This window comes from Moschus berezovskii, chromosome 3 (assembly GCF_049115385.1).
Source record: "Moschus berezovskii isolate FMDL1 chromosome 3, NW_MosBer_1.0, whole genome shotgun sequence".
Classification (NCBI taxonomy): domain Eukaryota; kingdom Metazoa; phylum Chordata; class Mammalia; order Artiodactyla; family Moschidae; genus Moschus; species Moschus berezovskii.
In genome coordinates this window covers 56,800,589-56,816,064 of record NC_142462.1, presented here as the reverse complement: position 1 = coordinate 56,816,064, position 15,476 = coordinate 56,800,589, and the positions used below count along the sequence as shown (strand labels likewise).

The following is a 15,476-nucleotide window of genomic DNA, read 5'->3' as shown; positions in this document are numbered from 1 at the left end:
CTTTCTGTTCCCTCCCGGCAAACAGACCATTTTGCCAATACCCAATTGCAAATGCCCCTACGCAGGTTATCAGTGAAATTCCTCATGTCAAGATCTTTGGGTGGTTTTTGGCGCTGATCTAAGAAAGCCAGCTGCAATATTTGATTGTAGCTGTTAGCATTTATCCAGTAATTACCTAGCACCTGCTATGCATTTGACACTATTCTAAGCACTATGACGTACAGCTAGATAAGGCTCTGTCTTGAGGGTGCAGCCAGGTTAGAACATTCATCAGAGATATCAGGCCCTGGGCTTAGGCAGGTGAGCCCCACTGTTTGGATGACTAGGACAGCAAGCTCTGATAAAGGTGCCCACTTTGACTCACTTCTCTGCTTTGCATTGCAATCTGCCTTTCAGACCACATGCTCAAATATTTTTTTCATCATATTCTTTTTAATATTCCTTTTATTTATTTATTTGGCTGTGTCTGGTATTAGTTGTGGCACACAGGATGTTTCTTGCAGCCTGTGAACTCTTAATTGCAGGATCTAGTTTCCTGACCAGGAACTGAAGCCTCCTTTCCCCCAACCCCAGCATCGGGACCATGGAGTCTTAAGGCACTAAACCAGCAGAGAAGCCCCTCATCATAACCTCAACAACTCTCCTATCAACATAGCATCTTAAAATTGCTGAAAATATGATATTTTAGGAGGAAATGATCACTCCTTAAAGAGATCCCTTTGCCCCTTACCCCATGTAATGACACAGTGAAAAGGCACCTTCTGTGAGCCGGGAAGTGTGCCCTCACCAGACACTGACTGCCAGAGCCATGATCTTTGACGTCCCGGTCTCCAGAACGGTGAGAAATGAATGTGTGTTGTTTACAAGTTAATGAGTTTTGGCGTTTTTGTGACAGCAGCCCAGACTAAGACAAGCACCTATGGCACAGGGAGAGCTGCTTTACATAGTGTGGACAAAGAAGGCCTCTCTGAGAAGATACCATCTAAGCTGAAACACAAAAGTTGCAAAAGAGTTAATCTTTAGAAGACCCTGGGAGGAAGCCTCCAGGCAGAGGGAACGGCAAGTGCAAAGGCACCACAGAACTTGGAATGTAGGGAGACTGAAAGGAGAGCCATTTGCCTAGAGGTTTGTGATGACAGTGGCTAGAGAGGAGGCCTTGTTTTATCAGAGGGGACATCTCACTGAAGCATGTTCAAGAGCTAACAGAATCAATTCAGTAAACAGGAATCGAGGTACAGAAGGGGTGGGGCTCCATCATCAAAGTGGAAGCATTTGCTTTGATAAGAGCAGAAAGGTGCATACTTTTAAAAGCTTTTGGCCTCCTTTCCAGGCCCCGCTTTAATTTTCACTGTCAGCAAGATTCTATCCATGACTGTCTCCCAGTCTTCCTCTCTAAATCTTCCTTATGCAGACACTCTCAGGCCTACACCACTCTCGTGGACTTCTCATATCCAACTGCAAGTAGATATATTTTAATCTCTCAAATTATAGCTCCAGCCCAGACCTGTCCTCTGACCTAATTTAGCTGCTTATTTGACATTTCCACTTGGATAGAGGTATCTTTAATGTATACAAAATACACTGGGGTTCTTGAGTGGGTGGGATTCTTCTCCATACAGAAAACACAGCCCACTGCAGAGGATCGATGGTGCTCATTGATGATCAAGTTCCACCTCTCCTCTAACCTCTACCCCCACTCTTCGATACAGATCTTTGAAGTGTTTTTAGTCTTATGTAAGATACAATAGTAAGCATTACTAGAGTCACCAGCACTTCTGGCTCTCCTTCCTTTCCTAGACATCATATTTATTTATATAAAAGGATTATGTTTATCTACATCCTTGAAGGTAGACTTAGCTCCGGCTCTTATGTTAGCCATTGAAATGTGGTTGAAAATTACATGTGCTGCTTCCGGGTGGAAAATATTTAAGATTAGGTATTCAGTTCTCCTTGCTGTCTTTTTTCCCCCCTTCTTTGTTTTATGGTTATCATTTGTTGAGATAAAGATACCTAAGATTAAAGAAACCTGGAATGCTGAGCCATCACGTGGAAGAAAATTGCCCAGAGAGTCATTTGGACGTGCAGCAAACTTTGAGCAAGAAGGAAAACACTAAAAAAGAAAAAAAAAAAACTCTTTGTTATCTAAGTCACTGAGGTTTTGCTTTTTTTTTTTTTTTAGTTCTCATGTGTGTGTACCTGTCTGTATCTTGGGGTTGCTGCTGCTGCTGCTAAGTCGCTTCAGTCGTGTCCGACTCTGCGCGATCCCATAGACCAGGCTCCCCCGTCCCTGGGATTCTCCAGGCAAGAACAGTGGAGTGGGTTGCCATTGCCTTCTCCTGTATCTTGGGGTTACAATGTATAATATGACATACCCTGACTGATTAAAAAAATAAATGCTATGAAAATTCATTGTTTAAGGCAAATCTCTTCTAGCCACTACTTCAACCAGCTGGGTACCCCTAAGCCTCTTTTAACTAGAAATTTTGGAGCTGTCAGTACTCCCAAACTGTCCATCTTCAACTCTCCCCAATTTGTTATCATCACCATCTACTTTGTCATTCAGTCCTAAATCCAAAAACACAGATCAGCTTAATTCCTCCCTGTTCCTCACTCCCACAGTCTGATCACCAGATTTTTTTACGTCTGTCTCAGATTTGTCCCAGACATCTGCAAGAGCTTTCTTCCTATTCCTGTGTCTAGCCTTAGAATGTATAATACCTTCAAAATCAGAAGTGAACAAAGGGTCTACAAAACTTCTTCCTCCTGCCCTTGCCCCCAGTCACCCCTAGTCCCTCTTCCTGAAGGCAACAAGGATGACCAGATCCTGTGTATTCCTTGAGAGATACTCTCTGCACATAGAAACAAACAATTCACTCAGAGTAATCTGAAGACAAAGCTGGCCATCCCTTTCCCAGTTGAAAGCCTTCCATTTACAAACTCTTAAGTATCTAGGACCTTCCTCCATCCTGCTGATCTTCTTTCAGTCCCAAATGACCGCTTCTCAGCTGAGATTAATCCTGCCTTGGGGCTTTTCTTGACCTGTTCCCTCCGCATGGACAGTTTTCCCCCAGGTCTGTGCTTGCTAGTTCCTTCCTCAAGCATTACCTCCTTGGAGAGCACACACAGCCTTCCCAAGCCAGTCATCCCCCATGACAGAAGGCCCTTTGTGTGTCACTTTCAAGCCTCTACCACAAGTAAAGTTGTCAGCCTCTATTTATCAGGCTCTTGGCCTGTTTATCAACCATCTTCCATGTTAGACTTTAGCCCAGGAGGATAGAGATGGGCTCGATTTTGTTGCCCACTGAATGTCTACCCAGCTTCTAGTTCCGTACATGTCACAGAAAAGGCACTTGATGAATAAGGAGCTGATGGAAAAGCTAGTACCCTGAACAAAATAAAGGAAGATGAAACTAAAAAGAAAGTAGCCTCAGCTCTTTAAGCAGGCAGATCAGGCCTGCATGCTGTTTCTCCTCCAAATCTTCATCCTGAGCATCTTCTCGCTGACTGGCTGGCTGTATCTCTGGCTGGGCCACCACTCAATGTAGAAGCGAGGTAGTAATAAGAGGGAATAAGAGAGGGATTAAGAAAGCAGGCTTCATCCCCACAGCTTGGAAGCCTTCACTTCTTCCAGAGCAGGGAACAGCTAGCACAGAGTACTTGTTTGCCACCCTTGTATTTTGTCACAGACATTTAACAGCTTTAAACATAAATATTAAGCAATCACTTCCTCCTTTGTTTTAGGGACCAAAAGTTCTTTTCTTTTTTTTTAAGAAAAAAAAAAGCAGGTAAAACTAGAAAAAACGGGACTCCTGCATAGAAACAGCAACATGTTTATGAAGAAACATTGACTCCTCAATCTCAAATCAGTATCTACTTCTGCCTTAAATGTTTTAATATAGCACATACCTTCCTAATCATAAAAGTAATGCCTCATATTAGATGATAGAATTCTGAAATTGTCTTTAAAAATCCCTAAGCTTAATCCTTCATCTGTTACTCTGTTCTTGGAAACCAACAACAAAAGCTTCATTCATCTCTACTTTAATTTCACCTTCTGAATTTATTTCTAGGTATCCAGGTCAGCTGATTGGATTAGCGAAGTAATGTAACCCAGCCATTTTGCTTTTATCTCTTACCAGAGTTGAGGATAGATAAAAATCCAAGCTTCTTAATGTGGCATACGAGGTCCCTCGTAATCTGGCCCCAGTCCACCTCTCAGCCTTATTTCTCACCACTTCCTTCCTTTACCCACTTAACTGGGAGCTTACTGGAGAAAGGGCATGGGCACACCAATTGTTCTACTGGTCCAGACCGCTCCTATTCACCTGAATACTTCTGTGCCGGGAATCAAAGGATGCCCAGGCCTCCTTTTGGATATGGTGTAAGCTTGGGGGAGTGGGTTAAAGGATCCTGAAGTGCTATACTCACCATGAATTGTTGAGCTCAGAAGTGAATTCACCTGGAAGGGGTCGGGCTGACTGCTCTGATCAACACAGAGATCAGGACCCGGCCTCAGGTGTGTAGCAATGCCACTGTGGTCACAGGTCTCTTGAAGAGAGTTGCAAAGAACTGATTGTGTCCCTCTCCCAAATTCAGATGTTGAAACTGTAGCCCTAGCGTGATGGTATTTGGAGGTGGGACCCTTGGGGGGTAGTTAGGTCAGGAGAGTGGAGCCCTCATGATGGAATTAGTGTCTTCCAAGTAGGGAGCTAGTTATGTGAGGACACAGCAAGAAGACAACCCTGAGTATCCTCTATAAACCAGGAAGAGGGCATTCACTGACCGTGCTGGCACAAGATCTCAGACTTCTAGCTTCCAGAACTATGAGAAATAGAAATAAACATTTGTTGTTTAAGCCACTCCGTCTATGGTAATTTGTTATAGTAGCCTGAACTGACTAGAACAAGAACCACACATGTTCTCCATACTGAAGAGTCTCCGCCAACTTGTAGTACTGGTTGGTCAAGGACTTGTATCCTTCTTTTACATCCAAAGGGTGATTTTCACATGCTCCTCCTGTATGGCCCAGAGCTCCTCCATGCTGGGATAGTCATGAGTAAAAATGGAGAAAACTTCAAGCACATTCTAAAGTGGAATATTTGGTGGTCAATGTATCCTGGCCACAGGAAGTGTATTATCAGAGGAGATCCTCCAACTCAGAATGTCCTTGTTCAGTCTGGAGTGGTGGGATGTGGAGAGGTGTATCTGTACTTTTTTTAAAGGCCCTTCAGAAGGAATTGTGTGTTCATGATACAGCTATGCATCTTGATTGCAATGGTGTGTACGTGGAGCTATGTGTGTACATGCGTGCTCAGTCACTTCAGTCATGTCCCACTCTTTGCAACCTCATGGACTTTAGCCCATGAGGCTCCTCTGTCCACGGGATTCTCCAGGCAAGTGTACTAGAGTGGGTTGCCATACCCTTATCCAGAGGATATTCCCGACATAGGGATCGAACCCACATCTCCTGCAGGTCCTGCATTGACAGGCAGGTTCTCTACCACTAGCGCCACCTGGGAAGCCCCACATGAAGTTATACTTGGGGTAAAATTGCATAGAGCTATACACACACACCGGAGAAGGCAATGGCAAGCCACTCCAGTACTCTTGCCTAGAAAATCCCATGGATGGAGGAGCCTGGTAGGCTGCAGTCCCTGGGGTCGCTAAGGGTCGGACATGACAGAGCGACTTCACTTTCGCTTTTCACTTTCACACATTGGAGAAGGAAATGGCAACCCACTCCAGTGTTCTTGCCTGGAGAAACCCAGGGACGGGGGAGCCTGGTGGGCTTCCATCTATGGGGTCACACAGAGTCGGACACGACTGAAGTGACTTAGCAGTAGCAGTAGCATACACACACACACACACACACACACAGTGACATGTGATAAGCTCTATGGTTTGTACCAATGTCAATTTCCTGGGTTCTGTATTGTACTGTAATTGTGCAATGTATGTTAACATTGGGACAGGCTGGGTGAAGGGTGCAAAGGAACCTTGCTGTACATTTCTTTGCAAATTCCTGCAAATCTATAATCATTTCAAAATAAAAGCGTCTGGTTTTTTAAAATGTAGTAGGGAGGGATTCAGAATACTGGAGCACTTGGTCTAAAACAGTGAAGTGGGTTGGATCTTGTGCAAAGATATTTCCTCTGTGTCTAGGCCTAAAGATGTTCCTGAAGAAAGGGATGAAGTGGGCTACCTTAGCAGATTTAAAATTAGTATAAAATCTAGATAGGTCTTCAACTTCTTGGAGCTCTGTAAGAATACTAATGAATCCCTGGCTGCTTTCTGAAGACCTGTAGGGAGAGCAGGCAGACAGGTGGGTGAGTTGTGTAGACCACAGGAACAGGCCAGAAAGCCCAGGACTTCCCTGGTGGTTCAGTGGTTAAGACTCTTTGCTTTCAATGCAGGGGATACAAGTTGATCCCTAGTTGGGGAACCAAGATCCCAAGTGCCATGTAGTGCAGCCACAAAAAAAGAAAAGAAAAAAAGAAAAGGCAGTTAGTCCAAAAAGAAAAATACACAAATGAGTTGGGTCAATGACTCCCTTGAGTATTAAATGATAATAAACATCTGAGGTGTTCAATTTCTTTAGACATCAGACAAATGCAAATTAAAAACACAGTATGATCCTAATACACAGCCACAAGAATAGCTCAGATGAAAAAGACACACAAACCAAGTGTAGAAAAAAACATGTAGCAACTGAAACTCTCATACCTGATGAAAGTGTGAGTCGATGCAATCACTTTGGAAAATAGTCTGCTGTAGATACCTATTGCAGTGTCCACTAAAGTAGAACATATGTATTATTGTTGTTGTAGTTTAGTCACTGGGTCATGTCCAACTCTTTTGCAACCCCATGGACTGCAGCCCTCCTGCTTCCTCTGTCTCTGGGATTTCCCAGGCAAGAATATTGGAGTGGGTTGCCCTTTCTTTCTCTAGGAGATCTTCCCAACCCAGGGATCGAACCCACATCTGCACTGGCAGGCAGGTTCTTTTTCACTGAGCCACCAGGGAAGCCCTGAACATAACTATATGACACAGCAACTCTGCTCCTAGCTATATACCTCATAGAATAACCTGCATATGTTTACAAAAAAATTTAACAATGTTCTCAGCAGCACTATTCATGAAAGCCAAAAACTGGAAACAACCCAGCTATTCATAAACAGTAGAATAGATAAACAAGTGGTGGTAAATTTACACAATGGAATGTGCTGCTGCTGCTGCTGCTGCTGCTAAGTCACTTCAGTCGTGTCCGACTCTGTGTGACCCCATAGACGGAAGCCCACCGGGCTCCCCCGTCCCTGGGATTCTCCAGGCAAGAACACTGGAGTGGGTTGCCATTTCCTTCTCCAATGTGTGAAAGTGAAAAGTGAAAGTGAAGTCGCTCAGTCGTGTCCAACCCTTAGCGACCCCACGGACTGCAGCCCACCAGGCTCCTCCATCCATGGGATTTTCTAGGCAATAGTACTGGAGTGGCTTGCCATTGCCTTCTCCGATGGAATGTGCTATACTGTGCTTAATCTCTCAGTCATGTCCAACTCTTTGCGACCCCATGGACTGTAGCCCTCCAGGCTCCTCTGTCTACGGGGATTCTCAGGCAAGAATACTGGAGAGGGTTGCCATGCCCTCCTCCAGGCGATCATTCCAACCCAGGGATCGAACCCAGGTCCCTTGCATTGCCGGCAGGTTCTTTACCATCTGAGCCACCAGGGAATCCCAGACAAATACCAATTAACAGTGAGAATTAATGAAGATTGTTATATACAATAATATGGGTGAATCTTATAATACTGAGTGCAAGAAGACAGAAAAGAGAAAGGGAAACAATTTTATGATTTGATAGAAATTTTCCATTTTGATTCCATTTACATGAAATTCAAAGAACAAGTGTTAGAAGTCAGGACAGTAATTATCCATTGAGGCAATTACTGGGAGAGAGCAGGAGAGGGCACCTGGGGAGCTGGCTATTTCCTGCTCCTTGATCTGGGTGCTGACTGCACTGGTGTGCTTATTTTGTGAAAATTCATGCCGTCCAACTAGGCTTTGCATCATTTTGATGTGTATTTGTACCAAAAAGAAAAGTTTGCTTAAAATAATGAAAATCATTGCACAGAACAAGCTGGAAATATCTGGGTAAGAATTATAAGATCGAACTGAGATATTTATGTGACATTGTTTATTGCATCAATAAGTCTTTTACAAAAAGAAATTACACCCAAAACAAATGGAAGTGGAGCTATGAAGAATACATCAAAATGATGACTGATAAGAATACTGAACCACTGCACAGCAGAAGAAACCATTGACAAAATATACTTGCAAATTATATGATCCACTAGAGTCACTATTAAAAATATATAAACAATTCATACAACTCAATATCAAAAAAACAAACAACCCAATAATGAAAAATGGGCAGAAGGACTTCCCTGGTGGTCCAGAGGTTATGAATCTGTCTGCAGTTACAGGGGACATGGGTTTGATCCCTGGTCCAGGAAGATCCCACATGCCGTAGGGCAACTAAGCCCATGGACCACAGCTACTGAGCCCACACATCACAATTACTGAAGCCCACATGCCTTAGAGCCTGTGCTCTGCAACAAGAGAAGCCACCACAGTGAGACGTCTGTGTACCACAGCTAAAGAGTAGCCCCACTTGTTGCAACTAGAGAAAGCCCACGCACAGCAATAAAGACCCATTGCAGCCAAAAATAAAGGAGGGAAGGAAGGAAGAAAGCGAAAGAAAGGAAAGAAACTGGGGCCTAAAAGGTAAATTTTTTTTTTAAAAATGTGTAGAAGACCCAAATAGACATTTTGTCTAATGAAAACATACAGATGATCAACAGGCACATGGAAAGATGCTCAGCATCATTAATCATCAGAGAAACGCAAATCAAAACTACAGTGAGACATCACCTCATACTTGTCAGAATGACTATCATGAAAAAGACCACAAATAACAAATGTTGGTGAGGATGTGGCAAAAAGAGAATATTTTTACACTGCTGGTTGGGATGTAGATAAGTGCAGCCACTGTATTATGGAGGTGCCTCAAAAAATTAAAATTAGAACTACTATATGACCCAGAAATTCCACTGCTGGGTATTTATCTGAAGAAAATGAAAATACTAATTTGAAAGAACACCTCAATGTTCACAGGAGCATTATTTGTAATAACCAACATGTAGAAGCAACCTAAGTGTTCAAGAATAGATAAAGAAGACATGATATATATATATATATATATATATAAAATGGACTATTACTCAGCTGTAAAATAAGAATGAAAAAATGGCACTGAAGCAACATGGATAGACCTGTTAGGTATTGTGCTTAGTGAGATAAAGTCAAAGACAAAAACTGCATGTTATCACTTATATGTGGAATCTAAAAAATAAAGCAAACAAACGAATATAATGAAATAGAAGCAGAATCACAGATAAAGACAAAAAATTAGGGGTTACCAGTGGGGAGAGTAGAAAGGTAGGCAAGATAGCGGTGGGGACATCTGAGGTAAAAACTACTATGTATAAAATATATAAGCTGCAATAAAATATTGTACAGCATAGGAAGTATAACCAATATTTTATAATAACTTTAAATGGAGTATATTCTATAAAAATTTTGAACCAGTATATGATATACCTGAAACTGATATAATATTGTAAGTCAACTATATCCCAATTAAAAAAAAAGTACTGGCACACTTAAAATTTAGCATTTTTATTATATTTAATAGTTTTGTTCAGAAGGGACACATCAGAGTAGTTTAAAAGGTAACATTATTTTTCATAAAAAATATGTGCAAATATTTCCATATGTACATGATTTGACTTTTTCACTTGTTGAAATTCATATACAATAGTAGAATCTTATCCTATAGGTTAAAAACATAACAAAAGCTTTAATTTCAAGTAAAATTTCTACTGAAAATACAGAATTAAAATTATGTTTACTATTCACAAGATGCATAAAGAGATGAAATTAATAGAGTGTGCTTGGTAAACAAGTCAAATAGACTGTGGTCTCATATAGCCACAAATGGACTCAAGATCTTACAAAACTCTAGCCTTTAAAATATAACTTTGGTATTTCCTTTGACTTAAAAAGAAAAGAGAGAGCAGTGCATATTTCCTCTATTGAACAGAGGTATTCATCCATTTTCTGCAAGACTATAACATTCAGTCTTTAGAGCTATGACTTGTTGCCATTATAGAAAAGTATTACTGTAAAAATGAGATAACGTTACAATCCTGGTTATGTTGTACCCAACTAGGTGAGAAATCTGTTCCCTATCAATTAAAGATAGTATAACTCATGAGCATCAAAGACTATTGGAACATCATAGGCCACTATAACTCACTGAAATTCTAATATGTAGTGGGGGTAGAAGGAAGAGAACGATGCTTTTTAGTCAGCCAATTTGATCTAATCACTAATGACATTTCTTCAGAAGTAGATAGAGACTTTATTTCTGATTATATTTAAGAAGAAAACCAGAGATGAGATATGCTGCCTTTGGATAGCCAAACACCTTTGGGAACTCCACACATCTGTGCCAGAGATACAATACCATTCTCGGTCAAGTTAAGACATTATCTCAGTTGAAAACCTGAGTATTTTTCTCTAGAAATGAAGTACAACTTCATTCAGTCCAGTGTAAAATACATGCAACCAGTCCACAGGACCAAAGCCAATATATTATACACAAAGCCTAGAAAATTGTTGGCCCTCAGAAAAGGTTAAGTAAAAAATATTTTTTGGCTTAACATATGGATTTTTAAAAACATATATTTTCAATGTGTATATTCCAAACCAACTTTTTTCCTTTGATACTGAGTTCATTTAGAATGTTTTGTCTTAATCAATATGCACATATATATACACATAAGAAGTTCACTTTTTAGATTTTTTTAAAGGTGTTTAGAATTTAGTTAAATTCACATACTTCACATTCTTGCTAACATTTTAACAAAAAATATAAACTTGTTTTAGTCACCATGGTCTTATGAACATATTAAAATTGCTTTTTGTTCAAAATAACACAATTTTTCTGTTAGATTTTAAATAGACCATACTTAAATATACTCTACACAATGCTCATTTCTATAAACTAAGGTAAATTAAAACTGCACTTTTCAACTAAAGATAGTGTATCATATATTTTTACTGGATCTTATTTGTGAGCTTTGCTTATTATATAGAAAAATGATATCAATAAACCATAATAATCTTATCACTTCACTTCTCTGAGTCAATTCTATAGCTTTTAAGTAAATATTTCCTTTATTCTAGTTACATATCTGGTCACATATAGTAATACTTCATTAACCAAATTTGTATTTTTAAAACTTTTTGGATGCATTTACCAAAAGGGATTTCTAAAGACCTTTACTGATAAGTACACTAATAATTCTATCTCAGCCTTTACTCACTGTGACCTTATGCTGTGATCAGAGCAGCTCATAGGTATCAAGGTCAATCAGAAATAGATTTAAAGGATAATCGTTCCTAATTCACCTGCCCACAGAGGCTGTTGGGTGACCCTTACCCCAGCTGCACAGAAGTACACATGTACCCACATGAACATTCCTAGCAAATCTGTTGTAGGAGCAGCAGCATGGTTCCATCAGATCCTGCAAACTGCTCTTGACCATGTTGCACATTTTAGAAGTAAACTACTCATTTTATAAATAAAGCCTAGAAACAATCTTTGTGCTTCTCTTTCAGTGGTTAAGAGGTTAAAAATAAAGATTTTTAAAAGTCTACTGGAAAAAGAATGAGTGTTTCAAGTTCAAAGAAAATAGTCAATGCAGAAAATATTTGCATAGAATTACATGGTGGGGAAATTCTGCCATGCAGTCAGTCTTTGCTTAGAGTGACCTCCTGAGCTCAATTTCAGGAAGCAAGTCTTCGAATAGCCTGTAGAAGCAAGGGGGAAACAGTATTGATGCAACAGAATTCTCCTTAAGTCTACCTAATCTCTTTTGCAAATATGTCTTTGTAGTGTTGGTTGCTTACATTTACTCAGGCGTATAGCACCACAATAAAAGTAGGGTAAAAACTTAATTTTGTACCTCATCATACACTAATTGGATATAGTTTAAAAGCAATCATTACTATTTCTTGAGCACTTACTATGTACAAGACTGTTTAATTCCTTTACATGTACCCATTAATGGTCACAACTCTGTAACTTATTATTTCTATTTTACATGAAGAAGCTAAAATGAAGTCAGGATAACTAAATTGTCCCAGGCGACTCAGATAGTGATGGACAGGGAGGCCTGGCGTGCTGCGATTCATGGGGTCGCAAAGAGTCGGACACGACTGAGCAACTGAACTGAACTGACTCAGATGGTAAGTTGCAGAATCAGGGCCAGCACTTAAGTCTGTTGGTCTAAAGTTCAGCCCCTTAAAACCACTCTGCTTTACAGTTCCCTTATCTACAGGAGCCCTACCTGAATGATGCTTTTATGTGGCATCAAAAATATTTCTGTAGCGTGGCAACTTCTTAAGTTCCAATTGTGATATATGAGTTTTCATTCAACTAACTTGCCCCCATAGGCTTAATCATAAACTAGTAAGCTGGAAGGACTTCACAACTTCATAATGACATTCCTGGGCTCATTAAGCTGATGCGCTAAAATGCAGAACCCCTGATTTTCACTTTACTTAGTGATTTCTTCCCTAAAAATCTTCTCTGCCTGTAATCTAGCAGAAAATACGTAGTTCTGCATTAAGGTCAAAACCAATTCTATCACTGTAAATGGGGTGCCCACCTAGACCACAGTTCATGTGAAAATGCTCAAGTCTTTAGTGGACCCCTGCTCAATAGAAGCAAAAAGTTTGATGTAGCTGTTATGAAACTAAACCCATTCTTAAGTCACAGTAATGTAAATATCTTGATGAGACCAAGGGACATTATATTTGACCCCGTCTTGGATTTTGTATCCCCTTCTTGTTCAGGGAAGAACTAACAAATTTCTTATCTGTGAGGAAAAGTAAAGAGAACAGGAGTCTCACCCAGGGTGCTGCTGCTGCTGCTAAGTCACTTCAGTCGTGTCCGACTCTGTGTGACCCCATAGACGGAAGCCCACCAGGCTCCCCCTTCCCTGGGATTCTCCAGGCAAGAACACTGGAGTGGGTTGCCATTTCCTTCTCCGATGTGTGAAAGTGAAAAGTGAAAGTGAAGTCGCTCAGTCATCACCCAGGGTAGAGTCTGTTATAAACATGAAAGCTGCTCTCAAATATTTAAGGACTGTTCAAAGAAAGCAACCGGAATGATCTCAGTCCACTGGATGATTCTTAGAGAAAGGGTGAATCTAGTTTGTAAGCACAGCTGACAACCTGGAGCTGTGTAGCAAACCCCCTTGAAAAGCTAATAGTTGCCAATGTCTAGAAACATTCACACAAAAACTGAGAGAATATCCTTAGAGATGGGGTAGGAAGGATGTCTGCAGAGCTGAGGATGTGGGGCTACTTGATTTTGAAACATCTTTCAACTTGAATCAGTCTCTTTCTAAAACCATCATCAGTCAGAAGAAGAGGTTCCTACTCTTCACATACAATTAAGTTGGCCTAAAAGTTCTTTTGGTTTTGTCCCTAAGAGCTGGCAAACTCGAACGAACTTTTTGGCCAACTCAGTATTTCTGAGGCTTATGAAACTCCTGGCTTAAAAATTCCCTCCATTCACCATTCTCCTATCCCACTGGTCTTAGGTCTCTGAAAGAGAAAGTGTGCAGAAGTGTAGGTATAAAATCAAGACAAATGTATTGGCTGCTTCCAGTTGCTGATCACATCTGAAGGCTTGGGGCAAAAGGCACCTCCCCATCCCCCAGTACTTAATGTCTTCGATGGAGAATCCTTGTTTTCCATTTTACCCTCTTGGTATTTTCTTTAAATTATTTTCCCTGGATAGTTTTTATTAAATTTTTTAATACTACAAGTATTATTCTGTTTAATTTAAATTCTTTTCTTTGAACAAAAATAATGATCATACCTCATCTTGGATATCAAGTTCTTCTTCGATCATTTCTGCTTCCATTAATTCAAGAGGATCTTTACAGTCTTGGATGAGGGTGATCTTGACAAAGAGAACACAGAGACTATTTATATAGAGGCCTAATAGCATCAACCTACCTGGTTCTTCACTGAAAATGATTTGCAGCTTTGCTGGTGCCGCTCATCTAAAATCTACATACTTCAAAATCCTTTTCAGCTTTCTTGTTCTTTCATATTTCCCACTTAGAATTCTCCCTCCACCATTTTTTTCACATTCAAGTGTGAACTGGTATAGTTCATTGTCTAACTTCCTTTGCAACTCTCTTCCCCAACCTCTGAAGTGTACACTTAGCAAGTCATCCAGTCGGCCTAAATGATTCTGCAGTCAATGGTCATTTTCTTTCAATAACCAAGCTAAGAGCACTTAGTAAAGCATTGAACATTCAGGGAACTCGAAGTGAAGGGCTCCTGACTGATGACAATAAACAGTCTCAAGTTGAATTGAATGGGAATTAATTTTATTGGAGATAGAAACCAACATCTATGGACCAAGTAGCTTATTGAGGAAAATTCTGCTTTTAAGCCATAATGTGTAATTTAATCTACACACAGAGGAAACCAGTAACAATCTGGACTTTGTCTTACCCATAAAGCATATTCCCAAAACAACTCTAAATGTTTGTCAAGATAAGAGTAACATTTCATTTTAGCTACTTTTAATCTCACAAATAAATAACTCAATTCTCTTTATACTATCCTGCTTTGTTGTTGTTACCTACGAGGAAAACAAGAAGTCAATTTTCAGTTATACTAAAATTTTTTTTTCATTAATTTATTTATTTGGCTACATTGGGTCTTAATTGTGGCTTGCCAGTTTCTCTCTTACTCTTGCCTGGAAAATCCCATGGATGGAGGAGCCTGGTAGGCTGAAGTCCCTGGGGTCACTAAGAGTCGGACAGGACTGAGCAACTTCACTTTCACTTTTCACTTTCATGCATTGGAGAAGGAAATGGCAACCCACTCCAGTGTTCCTGCCTGGAGAATCCCAGGGATGGGAGAGCCTGATGGGCTGCCGTCTATGGGGTCGCACAGAGTTGGACATGACTGAAGCGACTTAGCAGCAGCAGCAGCTTCTCTCTAGTTGCGGCACAAGGGCTCAGATGCCTCGTGGCATGCAGGAGCTTAGTTCCCCGACTAGGGATCAAACCCATATGCCCTGCATTAGAAGGTGGATTCCCAACCTCTAGACACCTGGGAAGTCCTTAGTCTTTTTTAAAAATGTTTACAGGTTTTCAAAGCTGAGCATCTTGAGTGTAGCGCCTTTTTTTTTTTTTTTAGATTTAAGATCCACATCTTGGTATTTAGAAGTAGTATTTTCTCCAACAGCATTAAGTAGAACAATCTTTCTGCTAACAATAAGTGAATTGAATAATGTACTATTGTTTTCTAAATTAGTTTCA

At 40.4% G+C, this 15,476-nt stretch overlaps 1 protein-coding gene across 2 annotated transcripts in view; it reads right to left on the bottom strand.

Annotated features, from left to right (window-relative positions):
* Window positions 1-10,589: 10,589 nt before the first annotated feature.
* Window positions 10,590-15,476, bottom strand: part of SLC26A4 (solute carrier family 26 member 4) — a 58,155-nt gene continuing 53,268 nt past the window's right edge. For both annotated transcript variants that reach the window (XM_055420777.2, XM_055420776.2), the window contains 2 exons: window positions 14,015-14,098; window positions 10,590-11,934 (listed from right to left, as the gene is read on the bottom strand). In XM_055420777.2, coding sequence (XP_055276752.1) covers window positions 11,911-11,934; window positions 14,015-14,098 — 108 coding nt within the window. In that variant the 3' untranslated portion in view covers window positions 10,590-11,910. The remainder of the gene's footprint in view (window positions 11,935-14,014; window positions 14,099-15,476) is intronic.